The sequence below is a fragment of the Oncorhynchus masou genome, chromosome 5 (assembly GCF_036934945.1).
Source record: "Oncorhynchus masou masou isolate Uvic2021 chromosome 5, UVic_Omas_1.1, whole genome shotgun sequence".
Lineage (NCBI taxonomy): Eukaryota > Metazoa > Chordata > Actinopteri > Salmoniformes > Salmonidae > Oncorhynchus > Oncorhynchus masou.
In genome coordinates, this window is record NC_088216.1 from 29,801,283 (window position 1) to 29,816,759 (window position 15,477).

At 43.7% G+C, this 15,477-nt stretch overlaps 1 protein-coding gene across 7 annotated transcripts in view; it reads left to right on the plus strand.

The window, feature by feature from the left end:
- The window catches only part of LOC135539370 (ubiquitin carboxyl-terminal hydrolase 34-like), a 58,735-nt gene extending 55,291 nt beyond the window's left edge, over positions 1–3,444 (plus strand). For all 7 annotated transcript variants that reach the window (XM_064965204.1, XM_064965205.1, XM_064965207.1 and 4 more), the window contains exons 74-78: positions 50–129; positions 326–466; positions 780–926; positions 1,317–1,473; positions 1,707–3,444. In XM_064965204.1, the coding sequence (XP_064821276.1) occupies positions 50–129; positions 326–466; positions 780–926; positions 1,317–1,473; positions 1,707–2,485 (1,304 nt within the window). In that variant the 3' untranslated portion in view covers positions 2,486–3,444. The remainder of the gene's footprint in view (positions 1–49; positions 130–325; positions 467–779; positions 927–1,316; positions 1,474–1,706) is intronic.
- The last annotated feature ends 12,033 nt before the right edge of the window (positions 3,445–15,477 follow it).

A 15,477-nucleotide genomic window follows, 5' to 3' on the forward strand; every position in this document is an offset into this window, starting at 1 on the left:
TGGTTGTGTATCTGGGGTCTCCAATATGACCATATCTCTCTGACTCCAGGTGTCCTGATAGCGTATGAGGGCTTGCCTCTGCACTTGGCCCTCTTCCCCAAGCTGTGGACGGAGCTTTGCCAGTCTCAGGTAAATAGCACACACTTACAGACGCGCGCACACACACTTTAACACACACACTCACTCACTCAAATACAGTCACCTACACTATTTCTCTCTCACTTGCAAACACACTTAACACGCATCAATCTACTAACACACATCTAAATCTACTGACACACTTAACACGCCTCAATCTACTGACATCTCCTATCCTGTTCTGTAGTCAACCCTGGCAAAGACGTGTGTGAAGCTTCTGTGCGAGGACCCGGCGTTCGGCGAGTACATCAAGTGCATCCTGATGGATGAGAGGACCTTCCTCAACAACAACATGGCCTACTCCTTCCTCACCTGCTTCCTGCACAAGGTAGCCATCTTGGAGCCATCGCTACCATCTGTTTATTTCAATGCTGACAGCCTCTGCTTTAGCCCGTTTTATAGCCTGTAATTTCATTTATGCATCCAATGACGAAGTGCACCCTTTACCAGGGTTTTCATGTGTAGCCTGAGTCCCAGATCTGTTTTGCCGTCTTGTCAACTTCAAATGACCCCAATAATGTTGGCAAGACTGCATAATCTGATCTGGGACTCAGGCTCACCCCTTGCTACTTTAAATACCAAGTTGATGTGCCTTGCGAGTGCATGGCCGTAAGTGTGTGTGTGTGTGTGTCATCTCTCAGGTCCAGAGCCAGGTGCTGTCAGGCCCCAGCTGCGCCAACCTGATTAGTCTGCTGGTGACCAACCTGCTGAATGAGTACCACAGCCTACAGCCCGAACTGGCCTCGCACCGCCTGGAGCTGAGCAAGACCAGCGGCCTTCTCAACGCTGTCAGTACCCCTTATTCATGCACTATTCGTGCCTTATTCACATTCTGATAATATAATATTCACGCCTTATTCACGTTCTGATAATGCACTATTTACGTCTTATTCACTTTCTGTTAATGCACTGTTCACATCTTATTCACATTCTGATAATACACTATTCATGCCTTATTCATTCTGATGAATGATCAAGGACCGCAAGACGAGAGACTCCTCGTCCCTCATCGACTATTCATGCCTTATTCACATTCTGATAATGCACTATTCAGGCCTTATTCATACTGTAATAGTTAATTCCATTGTCATGCCTTACTGGACTGTGATTCCCTGTTCACATGCTTTTCTCCAATAGATAATCACTGTTCTTTTGTCCCGCTCCCTCCCTCTCGTTAGGACCTGCGAGCGTTGGCGTTGATGTTGTCCATACACACCCCCCAGGCGCTGGACCCGGCTCTGGGTCCGGCCCTGCAGGAGTTGCTGTCCAAGTGTAGCGCCTGTGTGCAGCAACGCAGCGCGCTCGAACAGGAGGCCAAGGACCGCAAGGCCAAAGGTACGACACACACTCATGCATACAGTGTACTGTCACAAACATGAAACATTTAAACGCTTTGATGGTAGTCAAGTGTGGTGTCCCTTTCAGCCTGTTGTCACATAGTAGTGTAAGCAGATAACGGGGTTGGCCTCTGTATCATTTAAACTCGTTGGGAAATGTTGAAAATGCTAATGATGGTAGTACCTGTACACAGATGTGAAGGTTAATCGCCGGAGTTTCTTTTCTCTCAGCGGAGGAAGAGGGCGCCACCCCAGTGAAGCGCCGACGGATGAGTAGCGACGACGGCCCCGGGGAGGGCACCAGTGCCGGCACCAGCACCGGGGTTGTGACCGTTTCCGGACCCACCTGTGCCCCCTCCACCTCCTCCCTCCCCCAATGTGTCGAGCTGAAGCCGGAGCACCAGGAGGCACTGACTCCCACCAGCACCTCGGATACAGAGACAAGAGACTCCTCGTCCCTCATCGACCCGGGAACCGAGCACGACCCGCCCTCACCGGATCCTACCGCTGCCACCAGTTGCAGCCAACCCCCAGGGGACGCCTCCCCCAAGGAGGAGAAGATGGAGGCTTCCTCTTCCTCGTCGTCCTCATCATCATCCTCTTCCTCCCTCCCGGAGACGGGAGAGTTGTCATATGGCGGCAGCGGACAGGGAGGGGAGGAGCCACAGTCGTCTCAGACTCAGCAGGCAGCCATGGCAGGAGCAGAGGAGCAAGAGCGGAGGGAAGCAACGGCTGCAATGGATGAGACAAAGGAGGAGAGGGAGACGGGCTCTAAGACTAGCGGAGGATCAGCCACCCTGGCCTCGGAGGACCTGGCCTTCCCATCTGCCCTGGGGCTAGCAGGAGAGGGGCCAGAGGTCCCAGGGTGCAGTAGCCACGCCCCCTCGCAGGCTCTGACAAACTCGGCCCCGCCTCCGGACACGCTGGAAATGCTCTATAGGACAGTGGAGTCCACTATCGCCATGGTTACAAAACTATCTGGGAAAGGGCCCTGCTCCTCCTCCTCGTGACATCACCATTATTGCTGTCAGCACCATGAGCCCTTTTAATATCTTTTTTTTCCTGTTATTCCTTTTCTCTAAATGAATTATGCTCTTTCGTTTAACACTTTTCTTTCCCTGTTTTCATCCTTTCGTTTGTCGTTTCCCTTTTCTGTGTGTGTTGCGTTGGCCTCTGCTGATGTGCTTCTATCGATTGGCTCTTGTGCTCCGGTATGTCACGTGATCTCTCCTCTCCGGCTTCAATGACAAAGGCGCTAGAAGGCATGCTCCCAAATGACTATAAACATGCACAGCCGCCGATCCATTGGACGAAAAAGATTGTTATATAAAGACTATAGCACATTTTTTCTAAGGGCAAAAAGGTTTTTATTTTGACTGATTTCAGTTATTTTTGAAGTGATTTATTTGTTTGAGGTTGCTGTAATGGGGAAAGGTTTACAGAAATTTTAGTCTCTTCTGTATGCAATTTAATTTGATTGCATTTTTACTCTGTATAAAATGGTGTCCTCTGTGCCAGTTTTGTACTTTATGAAAGAGGCAAAGGTCCCTTGCTTTTTTTCCGTGGTTAATATCCAAACTAAGTTTACCTGTACATTAAAAAAGAACCACAAGAAACTTGATTCTGTAAAGAATCTTCTCTAGTTGTTGCCTGGCGGTGTATATGAAAACGATATATATATATATATATATAAAACTTTATATATATATAATGGTGCTTTATTTGACAAGATATCTGTGGGTGAAATAAAGCAGACTTGGTGTGACAGTTGGAGCTTTATTTTATTTACTGAAAATACATTCCATATTGTCCTTCTTGCTTCTGGTTTTATTTCTTTTTTATTTCTTTCAATATAGGATAAATTAATACATTGTAATATGAATAATTATGAACTGAAAACTACAATGAGCTATGATCTGTTTTTCTATGTAACATCCTTAAACATCCGGGAGTAAATGAGATTGATTTAGCAATGTGATTAACTTATTGTTTTAAGGATCCCCCATTCAGCCTTTTATTATTTTTCATTGAACCTTTATTTAATTAGGCAAGTCAGTTAAGAAGAAATTCTTATTTCCCCTGACGGCCTGGGAACAGTGGGTTAACTGGTCTAGGAACAGTGGGTTAACTGGTCTAGTGGGTTAACTGGTCTAGTGGGTTAACTGGTCTAGTGGGTTAACTGGTCTAGTGGGTTAACTGGTCTAGGAACAGTGGGTTAACTGGTCTAGTGGGTTAACTGGTCTAGGAACAGTGGGTTAACTGCCTTGTTCAGGGGCAGAACGACAGATATTTACCTTGTCAGCTTGGGGATTCCATCTAGTAACCTTTCGGTTACTGGCCCAACGCTCTAATTACTCGGCTACCTGCCGCCCCAAGCCTTCACCACGGTCGTAAGGTTTACTAGAATGTTTCCAGACATATTATTCCACTATGCTTTACACTGCTGTGAAGAACCACAATCATTTTAATTGAACCTTGTCTTTATCAAATCAAATGTATCCCATTTAGATGGAGTATGTTTTCAAGAGAAACCTCGTCCTTAGACTGCAACAGTTGAGAGAAAGGTATTTGGGGAGACTGCGACACAAAATGGCCGCTATTATTAGCTCTGCTCTTGTTTTTGTTTTTTTACTCGGTCTGGTTTTATTTTACACCTTAACATTCTGTCTGACTGGGTCATATGTTGTGATGGTGCACACCCCAATGCTAGATCAGTGTTTTGAAACAGATAGTCTTGAAACTGTCCCTTGAGATGACATGTGATTACTTTGTTTCCCAATCCTGGTCTTGAGAGACCAGTGTGTGCTGGTATTTTATCATAACCATCCTCTGTTTAAATTTGTGTTGATTTGTTACAGGGTACTGAAGACCAGTTTACACAGGGACCCATCAGGCAGGTGTGTAACTTGCGGCGCAACGGGTCAATTTGAACCTCCCAATAATATGCCATGTTTAGTTTGATTTCCCAATGTAAAGCGCCAAGAACCTACAGGCTTTCTGGCTTTGCACCACAGAATCAGTTCCTCCTTTTATGATGTTTTATGATCGTATCTCCCCACTGCCAAATATGCTTTTGGCTGCGCCCGGTCCAAGGGAGGTTGGCCCATGATATGCGCAGAAATGCGCACAAAGCAGTATAGGCTACACTCGAATGTTCCAAAATGCAATTGGCGGGAGCCGTTCTACAAAAGCGCACCTACGGTCAGTGGTTTTATGTGACCAAGATGAGCATTTAGAAAGAGGGGAGATCTAAAGATGCAACAGCTAGCATGGGTTGCTAATATAACTAGGATTGTTTTGGGCTGCTGGAAATTACAAATTAAAGTTGATAGAAACCTGCTAGAAATGCTGGTTTCTGTGGCATTAAGGAACTGTTTATAAAATCATTCCCTCAGTATTTTATGGTCTGATTTTTGCTAGGCTACTTTGGAACAAGGTGAGACCTCAAAATGACATACAACCTCCAGTTTTTTTTAACAATTACATTTAAGGTTAAATTGTTTTAAAATGCTGATTGCCTCCGTTAAGATTTCACGGTGGTTGATGTTGTGGTGCGCAACAGGCACTGGCCTGTCTCGCAGCTCTTGTGACCATTTTGTTCTGAACGAACCGTGCCTTGAGTACGTCAACAGTTAAGTATCCTACATTATATTTGTCAAACATGACTGCCCTTTAAGCCTATTTATGTAATTAAGAGTTTGTCTATATTTTCTGACGCCTCCATTTCAGCGTCAGTGTGGACAAATCACCTAGGCTGTACTTTGAGATGTTGGCTAGCTATATACATCCACCACGAGCCGCCAGAACCGCTTCAATGCGTCCAGGCATACAGTGCATTTGGAATTTTTATTAGATTTTTGGGGGGGGAATTTTTATTTTATTAGGATCTTGTCTGATCGCTGCACTCCCCAACGGGCTCGGCGAAGACTGAGTCATGCATCCTCCAAAACATGACCCGCCAAGCCGCGCTCCTAAACACCCGCTCGCTTAACCCGGAAGCCAGCCGCATCAATATGTTGGAGGAAACACCGTTCAACTGACGACTACAGCTTGCATGCGCCCGGTCCTCCGCAAGGAATCGCTAGAGTGCGATGAGCCAAATAAAATTCCTTCTGTTAAAATGTTAAAAATAACATTATATTGAGTATTCAGACCCTTTGCTATGAGACTCGAAATTGAGCTCAGGTGTGTCCTGTTTCCATTGATCATCCTTGATGTTTCTACAACTTGATTGGTCCACCTGGGGTAAATGCATGATTTGGAAAGGCACACAAATCAAATAATTTTATTGGTCACGTACAGATATTTAGCATTGTTATTGCGGGTGTAGCAAAATGCTTGTGTTCCAAGCTCTAACAGTACAGCAGTTCACAAAAATACATCTAAAAGTAAAATAATGGAATTAAGAAATTCATAAATATTAGATTGAGCAATGTCGGAGTGGCACTGACTAAAATAGAGTAAAATAGAATACAGTATATACATAGGAGATGAGTAAAGCAGTATATACTGTTGGCATTATTTAAACATTATAGTGACTAGTGTTCCATTATTAAAGTGGCCAATGATTCCAAGTCTATGTACAGTTGAAGTCAGACGTTTACATACACTTAGGTTGGAGTCATTAAAACTTGTTTTTGAACCACTCCAAAAATTTCTTGTTATCAAACTATAGTTTTGGCAAGTCAGTTGTGTCATGCACAAAGTAGATGTCCTAAGTAATTTTTCCAACAATTGTTTACAAACAGATTATTTCATTTATAATTCACTGTATCACAATTCCAGTGGGTCAGAAGTTTACTTACACTTGACTTTGCCTTTAAATAGCTTTGAAAAATTCCAGAAAATGTCATGGTTTTAGAAGCTGTCGATAGGCTAATTGACATAATTTGAGTCAATTGGAGGTGTGCCTGTTGATGCATTTCAAGGCCTACCTTCACACTTTTATTGCCTTTTTGCTTGACGTCAAAATCTAAAAAAATCAGCCAAGACCTCAAAACAAATTCTAGACCCCCACAGGTCTGGTTGATCTTTGGGAGCAATTATCCAAATGCCTAAAGGTACCAAGGAAGAAGCCACTGCTCCAAAACCGCCATAAAAATGCCCGACTACGGTTTGCTACTGCACATGAAGACAAAGATTGTACTTTTTGGAGAAATGTCCTCTGGTCTGACGAAACAAAAATAGAACTGTTTGGCCATAATGACCATCGTTATGTTTGGAGAAAAATGGGGAGTGGGAGTCTTGCAAGTCGAAGAACAACATCCCAACCATGAAGCACAGGGGTGGCAGGATCATGTTGTGTGGGTGCTTTGCTGCAGTTGGGACTGGTGCACTTCACAAAATAAATGACATCATGAGACAGGAAAATTATGTGGATATATTGAAGCAACATCTCAAGACATCAGTAAGTAAGTTAAAGCTTGGTCCCAAATGGGTGTTCCAAATGGACAATGACTCCAAGCATACTTCCAATTTTGGCAAAATGGCTTAAGGACAAAGTCAAGGTATTGGAGTGACCATCACAAAGCCCTGATCTCAATCCTATAGAACATTTGTGGGCAGAACTTAAAAGTGTGTGGAAGCAAGGAGGCCTACAAACCTGACTCAGTTACACCAGCTCTGTCAGGAGGAATGGGCCAAAATTCACCCAACTTATTGTGGGAAGCTTGTGGAAGGCTACCTGGAATGTTTGACCCAAGTTAAACAATTGAAAGTCAATGCTACCAAATACTAATTGAGTGCATGTAAACTTCTGACCCACTGGGGATGTGATGAAAGAAATAAAGAATTATCTCTACTATTATTCTGACTTTTCATATTCTTAAAATAAAGTGATCCTAATTGACCTGAAACAGGGAATTTTTACTAGGTTTAAATGTCAGGAATTGAGTTTAAATGTATTTGGCTAAGGTGTATGTAAACTTCCAACTTCAACTGCACCTTAGAAAATGACTTAAGTGAAAGTCACCCAGTAAAATATTACTTGAATAAAAGTATTTGGTTTACCATTTTAGTATCAAAAGTAAATTGAATTGCTAAAATATACTTAAGCATCAAAAGTAAAAGTATAAATAATTTCAAACTTGTTATACACTGCTTAAAAAAATAAAGGGAACACTAAAATAACACATCCTAGATCTGAATGAATGAAATATTCTTAAATACTTTACATAGTTGAATTTGCTGACAACAAAATCACAGAAATTAATGGAAATCAAATTTATCAACCCATGAAGGTCTGGATTTGGAGTCACACAAAATTAAAGTGGGAAAACCACACTACAGGCTGATCCAACTTTGATGTAATGTCTTTAAAACAAGTCAAAATGAGGCTCAGTAGTGTGTGTGGCCTCCACGTGCCTGTATGACCTCCCTACAACGCCTGGGCATGCTCCTCATGAGGTGGCGGATGGTCTCCTGAGGGATCTCCTCCCAGACCTGGACTAAAGCATCCGCCAACTCCTGGACAGGCTGTGGTGCAACGTGTCGTTGGTGGATGGAGCGAGACATGATGTCCCAGATGTGCTCAATTGTATTCAGGTCTGGGGAACGGGCGGGCCTGTCCATAGCATCAATGACTTCCTCTTGCAGGAACTGTTGACACACTCCAGCCACATGAGGTCTAGCATTGTCTTGCATTAGGAGGAACCCAGGGCCAACCGCACCAGCATATGGTCTCACAAGGGGTCTGAGGATCTCATCTCGGTACCTAATGGCAGTCAGGCTACCTCTGGCGAGCACATTGAGGGCTGTGCGGCCCCCCAAAGAAATGCCACCCCACACCATGACTGACCCACCGCCAAACCGGTCATGCTGGAGGATGTTGCAGGCAGCAGAACGTTCTTCACGGCATCTCCAGACTCTGTCACCTCTGTCACTTGCTCAGTGTGTACCTGCTTTCATCTGTGAAGATCACAGGGCGCAAGTGGCGAATTTGCCAATCTTTGGTGTTCTCTGGCAAATGCCAAACGTCCTGCACGGTGTTGTGCTGTAAGCACAACCCCCACTTGTGGACGTCGGGCCCTCATACCACCCTCATGGAGTCTGTTTTTGACCGTTTGAGCAGACACATGCACATTTGTGGCCTGCTGGAGGTCATTTTACAGGGCTCTGGCAGTGCTCCTCCTTGCACAAAGGCGGAGGTAGCGGTCCTGCTGCTGGGTTGTTGCCCTCCTACGGCCTCCTCCACGTCTCCTGATGTACTGGCCTGTCTTCTGGTAGCGCCTCCATGCTCTGGACACTACGCTGACAGACACAGCAAACCTTCTTGCCACAGCTCGCATTGATGTGCCATCCTGGATGAGCTGCACTACCTGAGCCACTTGTGTGGGTTGTAGACTCCATCTCATGCTACCACTAGAGTGAAAGCACCGCCAGCATTCAAAAGTGACCAAAACATCAGCCATGAAGCATAGGAGCTGAGAAGTGGTCTGTGGTCACCACCTGTCGAACCACTCTTTTATTAGGGGTGTCTTGCTAATTGCCTATAATTTCCACCTGTTGTCTATCCATTTGCACAATCAGTGTTGCTTCTTAAGTGGACAGTTTGATTTCACAGAAGTGTAATTGACTTGGAGTTTCATTGTGGTGTTATTTTTTTTGAGCAGTGTATTAAGCAAATGAAAGGCACAATTGTTTTCTTATTTATGGAAAGCCAGGGGCACAATCCAACACAACACAAATGCTGTGTTTGTAAATTATGTCTTAGTGAGACTGCCAGATCAGAGGCAGTAGGGATGACAAGGGATGTTCTTTAAGTGTATGAATTGGACCATTTTCCTTTCCTGCTAAGCATTAAAAATGTAACTAGTTATTTTGGTGTCATGGAAAATGTATGGAGTTAAAAGTATGTTATTGTCTTTAGGAATGTAGTGAAGTTGAAGTTGTTCCATATATATATATTACTTTACAGCACTGCTGTTGTTGGCATATCAAAATAAACAAGGTATTTTATTTTGGGGTGGTTCATCTTCAGTTTGCGACGGTTGAAATTACACTTCAGGAGGATTTTGATTTTTTTTTTTAAGTTAGTCTTGAGACCTGGATAACTACAGTACCAGCCAAAAGTTTGGGGACACCTCATTCAAGGGTTTTTCTTTTATTTTGACTATTTTCTACATTGTAGAATGATAGGGAAGACATCAACATTGGAATAATACATGGAATCATGTAAGTAACCAAAAAAGTATTAAACAAATCAAAATATTTTATATTTGAGATTCTTCAAAGTAGCCACCCTTTGCCTTGATGACAACTTTGCACACTTGGCATTCTCTCAACCAGCTTCACGTCGTAGCCACCTGGAATGCGTTTCAATTAACAGGTGTGCCTTGTTTAACTTGTGGAATTTCTTTCCTTCTTAATGCATTTGAGTCAATCAGTTGTGTTGTGACAAGGTAGGGGTGGTATACAGAAGATAGCCCTATTTGGTAAAAGACAAAGTCCATATTATGGCAAGAACAGCTCAAAAAAGAATAGAGAAACGACAGTCCATTACTTTAAGACATGAAGGTCAGTCAATCCGGAAGTTTCTTCAAGTGCAGTCTCAAAAACCATCAAACACTATGATGAAACTGGCTCTCATGAGGACCGCCACAGGAAAGGAAGACCCAGAGTTACATCTGCTGCAGAGGATAAATTCATTAGAGTTAAATAAATGCTTCAAGTAAATGCTTCACAGAGTTCAAGTAACAGACACATCTCAACAACTGTTCAAAGAGAGACTGTGTGTATCAGGCCTTCATGGTCTAATTGCTTCAAGGAAACCACTACTAAAGGCCAAGAAACACAAGCAATGGACATTAGACCGGTGGAAATCTGTCCATTTGTCCAAATTTGAGATTTTTGGTTCCAACCGCCGTGTCTTTGTGAGATGCAGAGTAGGTGAACGGATGATATCCGCATGTGTGGTTCCCACCATGGAGGAGGAGGTGTGATGGTGTGGGGGTGTTTTCCTGGTGACACTGTCTGATTTGTTTAAAATTCAAGGCGCACTTAACCAGCATGGCTACCACAGCATTCTGCAGCGATACGCCATCCCACCTGGTTTGCGCCTAGTGGGACTATCATTTGTTTTTCAACAGGACAATGACCCAACACACCTCCAGGCTGTGTAAGGGCTATTTGATCAAGCGGGAGAATGAAGTGTTGCCTCAGATGACATGGCCTCCATAATCACCATACCTCAAACCAATTGAGATGGTTTGGGATGAGTGGGACTGCGGAGTGAAGGAAAGGCAGTCAAGTGCTCAGCATATGTGGGAACTCCTTCAAGACTGTTGGAAAAGCATTCCAGGTGAAGCTGGTTGAGCAAATGCGCAAAGCTGTCATCAAGGCAAAGGGTGGTAACTTTGAGGAATCAAAAATATATGTGAAGTATACACTGGGAGTGGGGAAGCAAGTACCGGGAGGGCATTTTAATAAATAAATTAACATGGAACAAACCATGAGTAGCATACAGACATGGGACATAGGAACAGAGTCAATAACGCCTAGGGAAATAATCAAAGGGAGGGACATATATAGGGAAAGTAATCAGGCAGGTGATTGAGTCCAGGTGAGTCTGAGGCCCGTAACGATAGTGACAGGTGTGCTTAATAATGAGCAGCCTGACGACCTCAAGCGCTGGAAAGGGAGTATAGGTGACAATATGAAATTGATTTAGATTTGTTTTTAGTTACAACATGATTCCATGTGTTATTTCATAGTTTTGATGTCTTCACTATTATTATACCATGTAGAAAAGTCTAAATAAAGAAAAACCCTTGAATGAGTAGGTATGGCAACTTTTGACTGGTACTGTATATGCCGTGTAAACTACAACCAGTTTGCAAGTTTCCTAGTACCAACTTTCACGTGAATGCGGCAATATACATGAGCGCTACAATGTGAAATTTTAAAATGAGTAAAAACGAATGAAGACTTCATAAATGTATTCCTATATTGTTGTGTAACAAGGGAACTATTGGTGATGAGATGTGTAATTGTTGTAACGGTAGCTAGCACAATATCAGGCTCCTCCCCTTTTCTACTGCAGTTTCAGATGAGCAGCATTCAGTGAGTCCATCCATGTTCACCCTTGTGAACAAGAAGCCAGTGCTCTTAATGGAGGTGCCAATGCCAAAGAGGAGAAAAGTGCAGGGTTTAAAGATGGCCAATAGAGAGAGAGCAAGAGCACCATTCATGTTAAGGCAGGGAGAGGACAAACAGGTCATCGGGTTACACAAACTGAAATGCTCACCAAGTAAGAACATTCTGGACAGATTGCGTCGACTTGTAAATGAATTGGGTATAAGTAGTAGAGGTTGACCGATTTTTCAAAGCTGATACCGATTATTGGAGGACCAAAAAAGCCCCGGTTTTTATTTTATTTGTAATAATGACAATTACAACAATAATGAATTAACACTTTTTAACTTAATATAATAAATCAACAAAATTAATGTAGCCTCAAATAAATAATGAAACATGTTCAAATTGGTTTAAATAATACAAAAACAAAGTGTTGGAGAAGAAAGTAAAAGTGCAATATTTGCCATGTAAGAAAGCTAACGTTTAAGTTCCTTGCTCAGAACTTGAGAACATATGAAAGCTGGTGGTTCCTTTTAACATGAGTCTTCAATATTCCCAGGTAAGAAGTTTTAGGTTGTAGTTATAGGAATTATAGGACTATTTCTCTCTATACCATTTGTATTTCATTAACCTTTGACTATTGGATGTTCTTATAAATCAAATTTTATTTGTCACATACACATGGGTAGCAGATGTTAATGCGAGTGTTACGAAATGCTTGTGCTTCTAGTTCCGACAATGCAGTAATAACCAACAATTAATCTAACAATTCCAAAACTACTGTCTTATACACAAAAGTGTAAGGTGATAAAGAATATGTACATAAAGATATATGAATGAGTGATGGTACAGAGCGGCATAGGCAAGATACTGTAGATGGTATCGAGTACAGTATATACATATGAGATGAGTATGTAAACAGAGTGGCATAGTTAAAGTGGCTAGTGATACATGTATTACATAAAGATGCAGTAGATGATATAGAGTACAGTATATACGTATACATATGAGATGAATAATGTAGGGTATGTAAACATTATATTAGGTAGCATTGTTTAAAGTGGCTAGTGATATATTTGACATCATTTCCCATCAATTTCCATTATTAAAGTGGCTGGAGTTGAGTCAGTGTGTTGGCAGCAGCCACTCAATGTTAGTGGTTGCTGTTTGACAGTCTGATGGCCTTGAGATAGAAGCTGTTTTTCAGTCTCTTGGTCCCGGCTTTGATGCACCTGTACTGACCACGCCTTCTGGATGGTAGCGGGGTGAACAGGCAGTGGCTTGGGTGGTTGTTGTCCTTGATGATCTTTATGGCCTTCCCGTAACATCGGGTGGTGTAGGTGTCCTGGAGGGCAGGTAGTTTGCCCCCGGTGATGCGTTGTGCAGACCTCACTACCCTCTGGAGAGCGTTACGGTTGTGGGCGGAACAGTTGCCTTACCAGGCGGTGATACAGCCCGCCAGGATGCTCTCGATTGTGCATCTGTAGAAGTTTGTGAGTGCTTTTGGTGACAAGCCGAATTTCTTCAGCCTCCTGAGGTTGAAGAGGCGCTGCTGCACCTTCTTCACTACGCTGTCTGTGTGGGTGGACCAACTCAGTTTGTCTGTGATGTGTATGCCGAGGAACTTAAAACTTACTACCCTCTCCACTACTGTTCCATCGATGTGGATAGGGGGGTGTTCCCTCTGCTGTTTCCTGAAGTCCACAATCATCTCCTTAGTTTTGTTGACGTTGAGTGTGAGGTTATTTTCCTGACACCACACTCCGAGGGCCCTCACCTCCTCCCTGTAGGCCGTCTCGTCGTTGTTGGTAATCAAGCCTACCACTGTTGTGTCGTCCGCAAACTTGATGATTGAGTTGGAGGCGTGCGTGGCCACGCAGTCGTGGGTGAACAGGGAGTACAGGAGAGGGCTCAGAATGCACCCTTGTGGGGCCCCAGTGTTGAGGATCAGCGGGGTGGAGATGTTGTTACCTACCCTCACCACCTGGGGGCGACCCACCAGGAAGTCCAGTACCCAGTTGCAAAGGGCGGGGTCGTGACCCAGGGCCTCGAGCTTGATGATGAGTTGAGGGTACTATGTTGTTAAATGCTGAGCTGTAGTCGATGAACAGCATTGTCACATAGGTATTCCTCTTGTCCAGATGGGTTAGGGCAGTGTGATGAGATTATGTTGTCTGTGGACCTATTGGGGCGGTAAGCAAATTGGAGTGGGTCTAGAGTGTCAGGTAGGGTGGAGGTGATATGGTCCTTGACTAGTCTCTCAAAGCACTTCATGATGACGGAATTGAGTGCTACGGGGCGGTAGTCGTTTAGCTCAGTTACCTTAGCTTTCTTGGGAACAGGAACAATGGTGGCCCTCTTGAAGCATGTGGGAACAGCAGACTGAGATAGGGATTGATTGAATATGTCCGTAAACACACCAGCCACCTGGTCTGCGCATGCTCTGAGGGCGCGGCTGGGAATGCCGTCTGGGCCTGCAGCCTTGTGAGGGTTAGCACGTTTAAATGTTTTACTCACCTCGGCTGCAGTGAAGGAGAGTCTGCATGTTTTCGTTGCAGGCCGTGTCAGTGGCACTGTATTGTCCTCAAAGCGGGCAAAAAAGTTATTTAGTCTGCCTGGGAGCAAGACATCCTGGTCCGTGACTGGGCTGGTTTTCTTTTTGTAATCCGTGATTGACTGTAGACCCTGCCACATACCTCGTGTCTGAGCCGTTGAATTGAGATTCTACTTTGTCTCTATACTGACGCTTAGCTAGTTTGATTGCCTTGCGGAGGGAATAGCTGCACTGTTTGTATTCGGTCATGTTTCCAGTCACCTTGCCCTGATTAAAAGCAGTGGTTATAGGCACTTTAGTATTGCCAGTGTAACAGTATGGCTCCCGTCCCTCTCCTCGCTCCTCCTTGGGCTCGAACCAGAAACACAACGACAACCGCCTCCCTCGAAGCAGCGTTACCCATGCAGAGCAAGGGGAACAACCACTCCAAGGCTCAGAGCGAGCGAGTGACGTTTGAAACGCTATTAGCGCACGCTAACTAGCTAGCCATTTCACTTCTGTTACACCAGCCTCATCTCGGGAGTTGATAGGCTTGAAGTCATAAACAGCGCAATGCTTGACGCACAACGATGAGCTGCTGGCAAAATGCACGAAAGTGCTGTTTGAATGAATGTTTACGCACCTGCTACTGCCTACCACCGCTCAGTTAGATACTTAGATACTTGTATGCTTAGTCAGATTATATGCAACGTAGGACACACTAGATAATATCTAGTAATATCATCAACCATGTGTAGTTAACTAGTGATTATGATTGATTGATTGTTTTTTATAAGATAAGTTTAATGCTAGCTAGCAATTTACCTTGGCTTACTGCATTCACGTAACAGGCAGTCTGCTTGTGGAGTGCAATGAGAGAGAGACAGGTCGTTATTGCGTTAGACTAGTTAACTGTAAACTGACAAGGTGAAAATCTGTCGTTCTGCCCCTGAACGAGGCAGTTAACCCACTGTTCCTAGGCCGTTATTGGAAATAAGAATGTGTTAACTGACTTGCCTAGTTAAATAAAGGTATAAAAAAATCTGCAAAATCTGTGTCCAAAAATACCGATTTCCGATTGTTATGAAAACTTAAAATCGGCCCTAATTAATCAGCCGTTCCAATGAATCGGTCGACCTCTAATAAGTAGTGCTTGACTTTGGCAGGATCTCACCGGAGCTGAGTACCGGCAACTCTCACTGCTTGAGGTCCTGTTTGTCTTATTGAATATTAGCTGAAAAAAATGAGTACCGGCACCTATTTCAGTCCAAGTTAAGCACGGTGTATAAGAAATTATTCTAGTTATTCAAGTACTAGCCAAGCGTGGTGAACGGTACACAAATGTAGTTAAATGTAGTTAAAGAAGTGGTGTGGTGGTGACTTAACTGTTAAGAG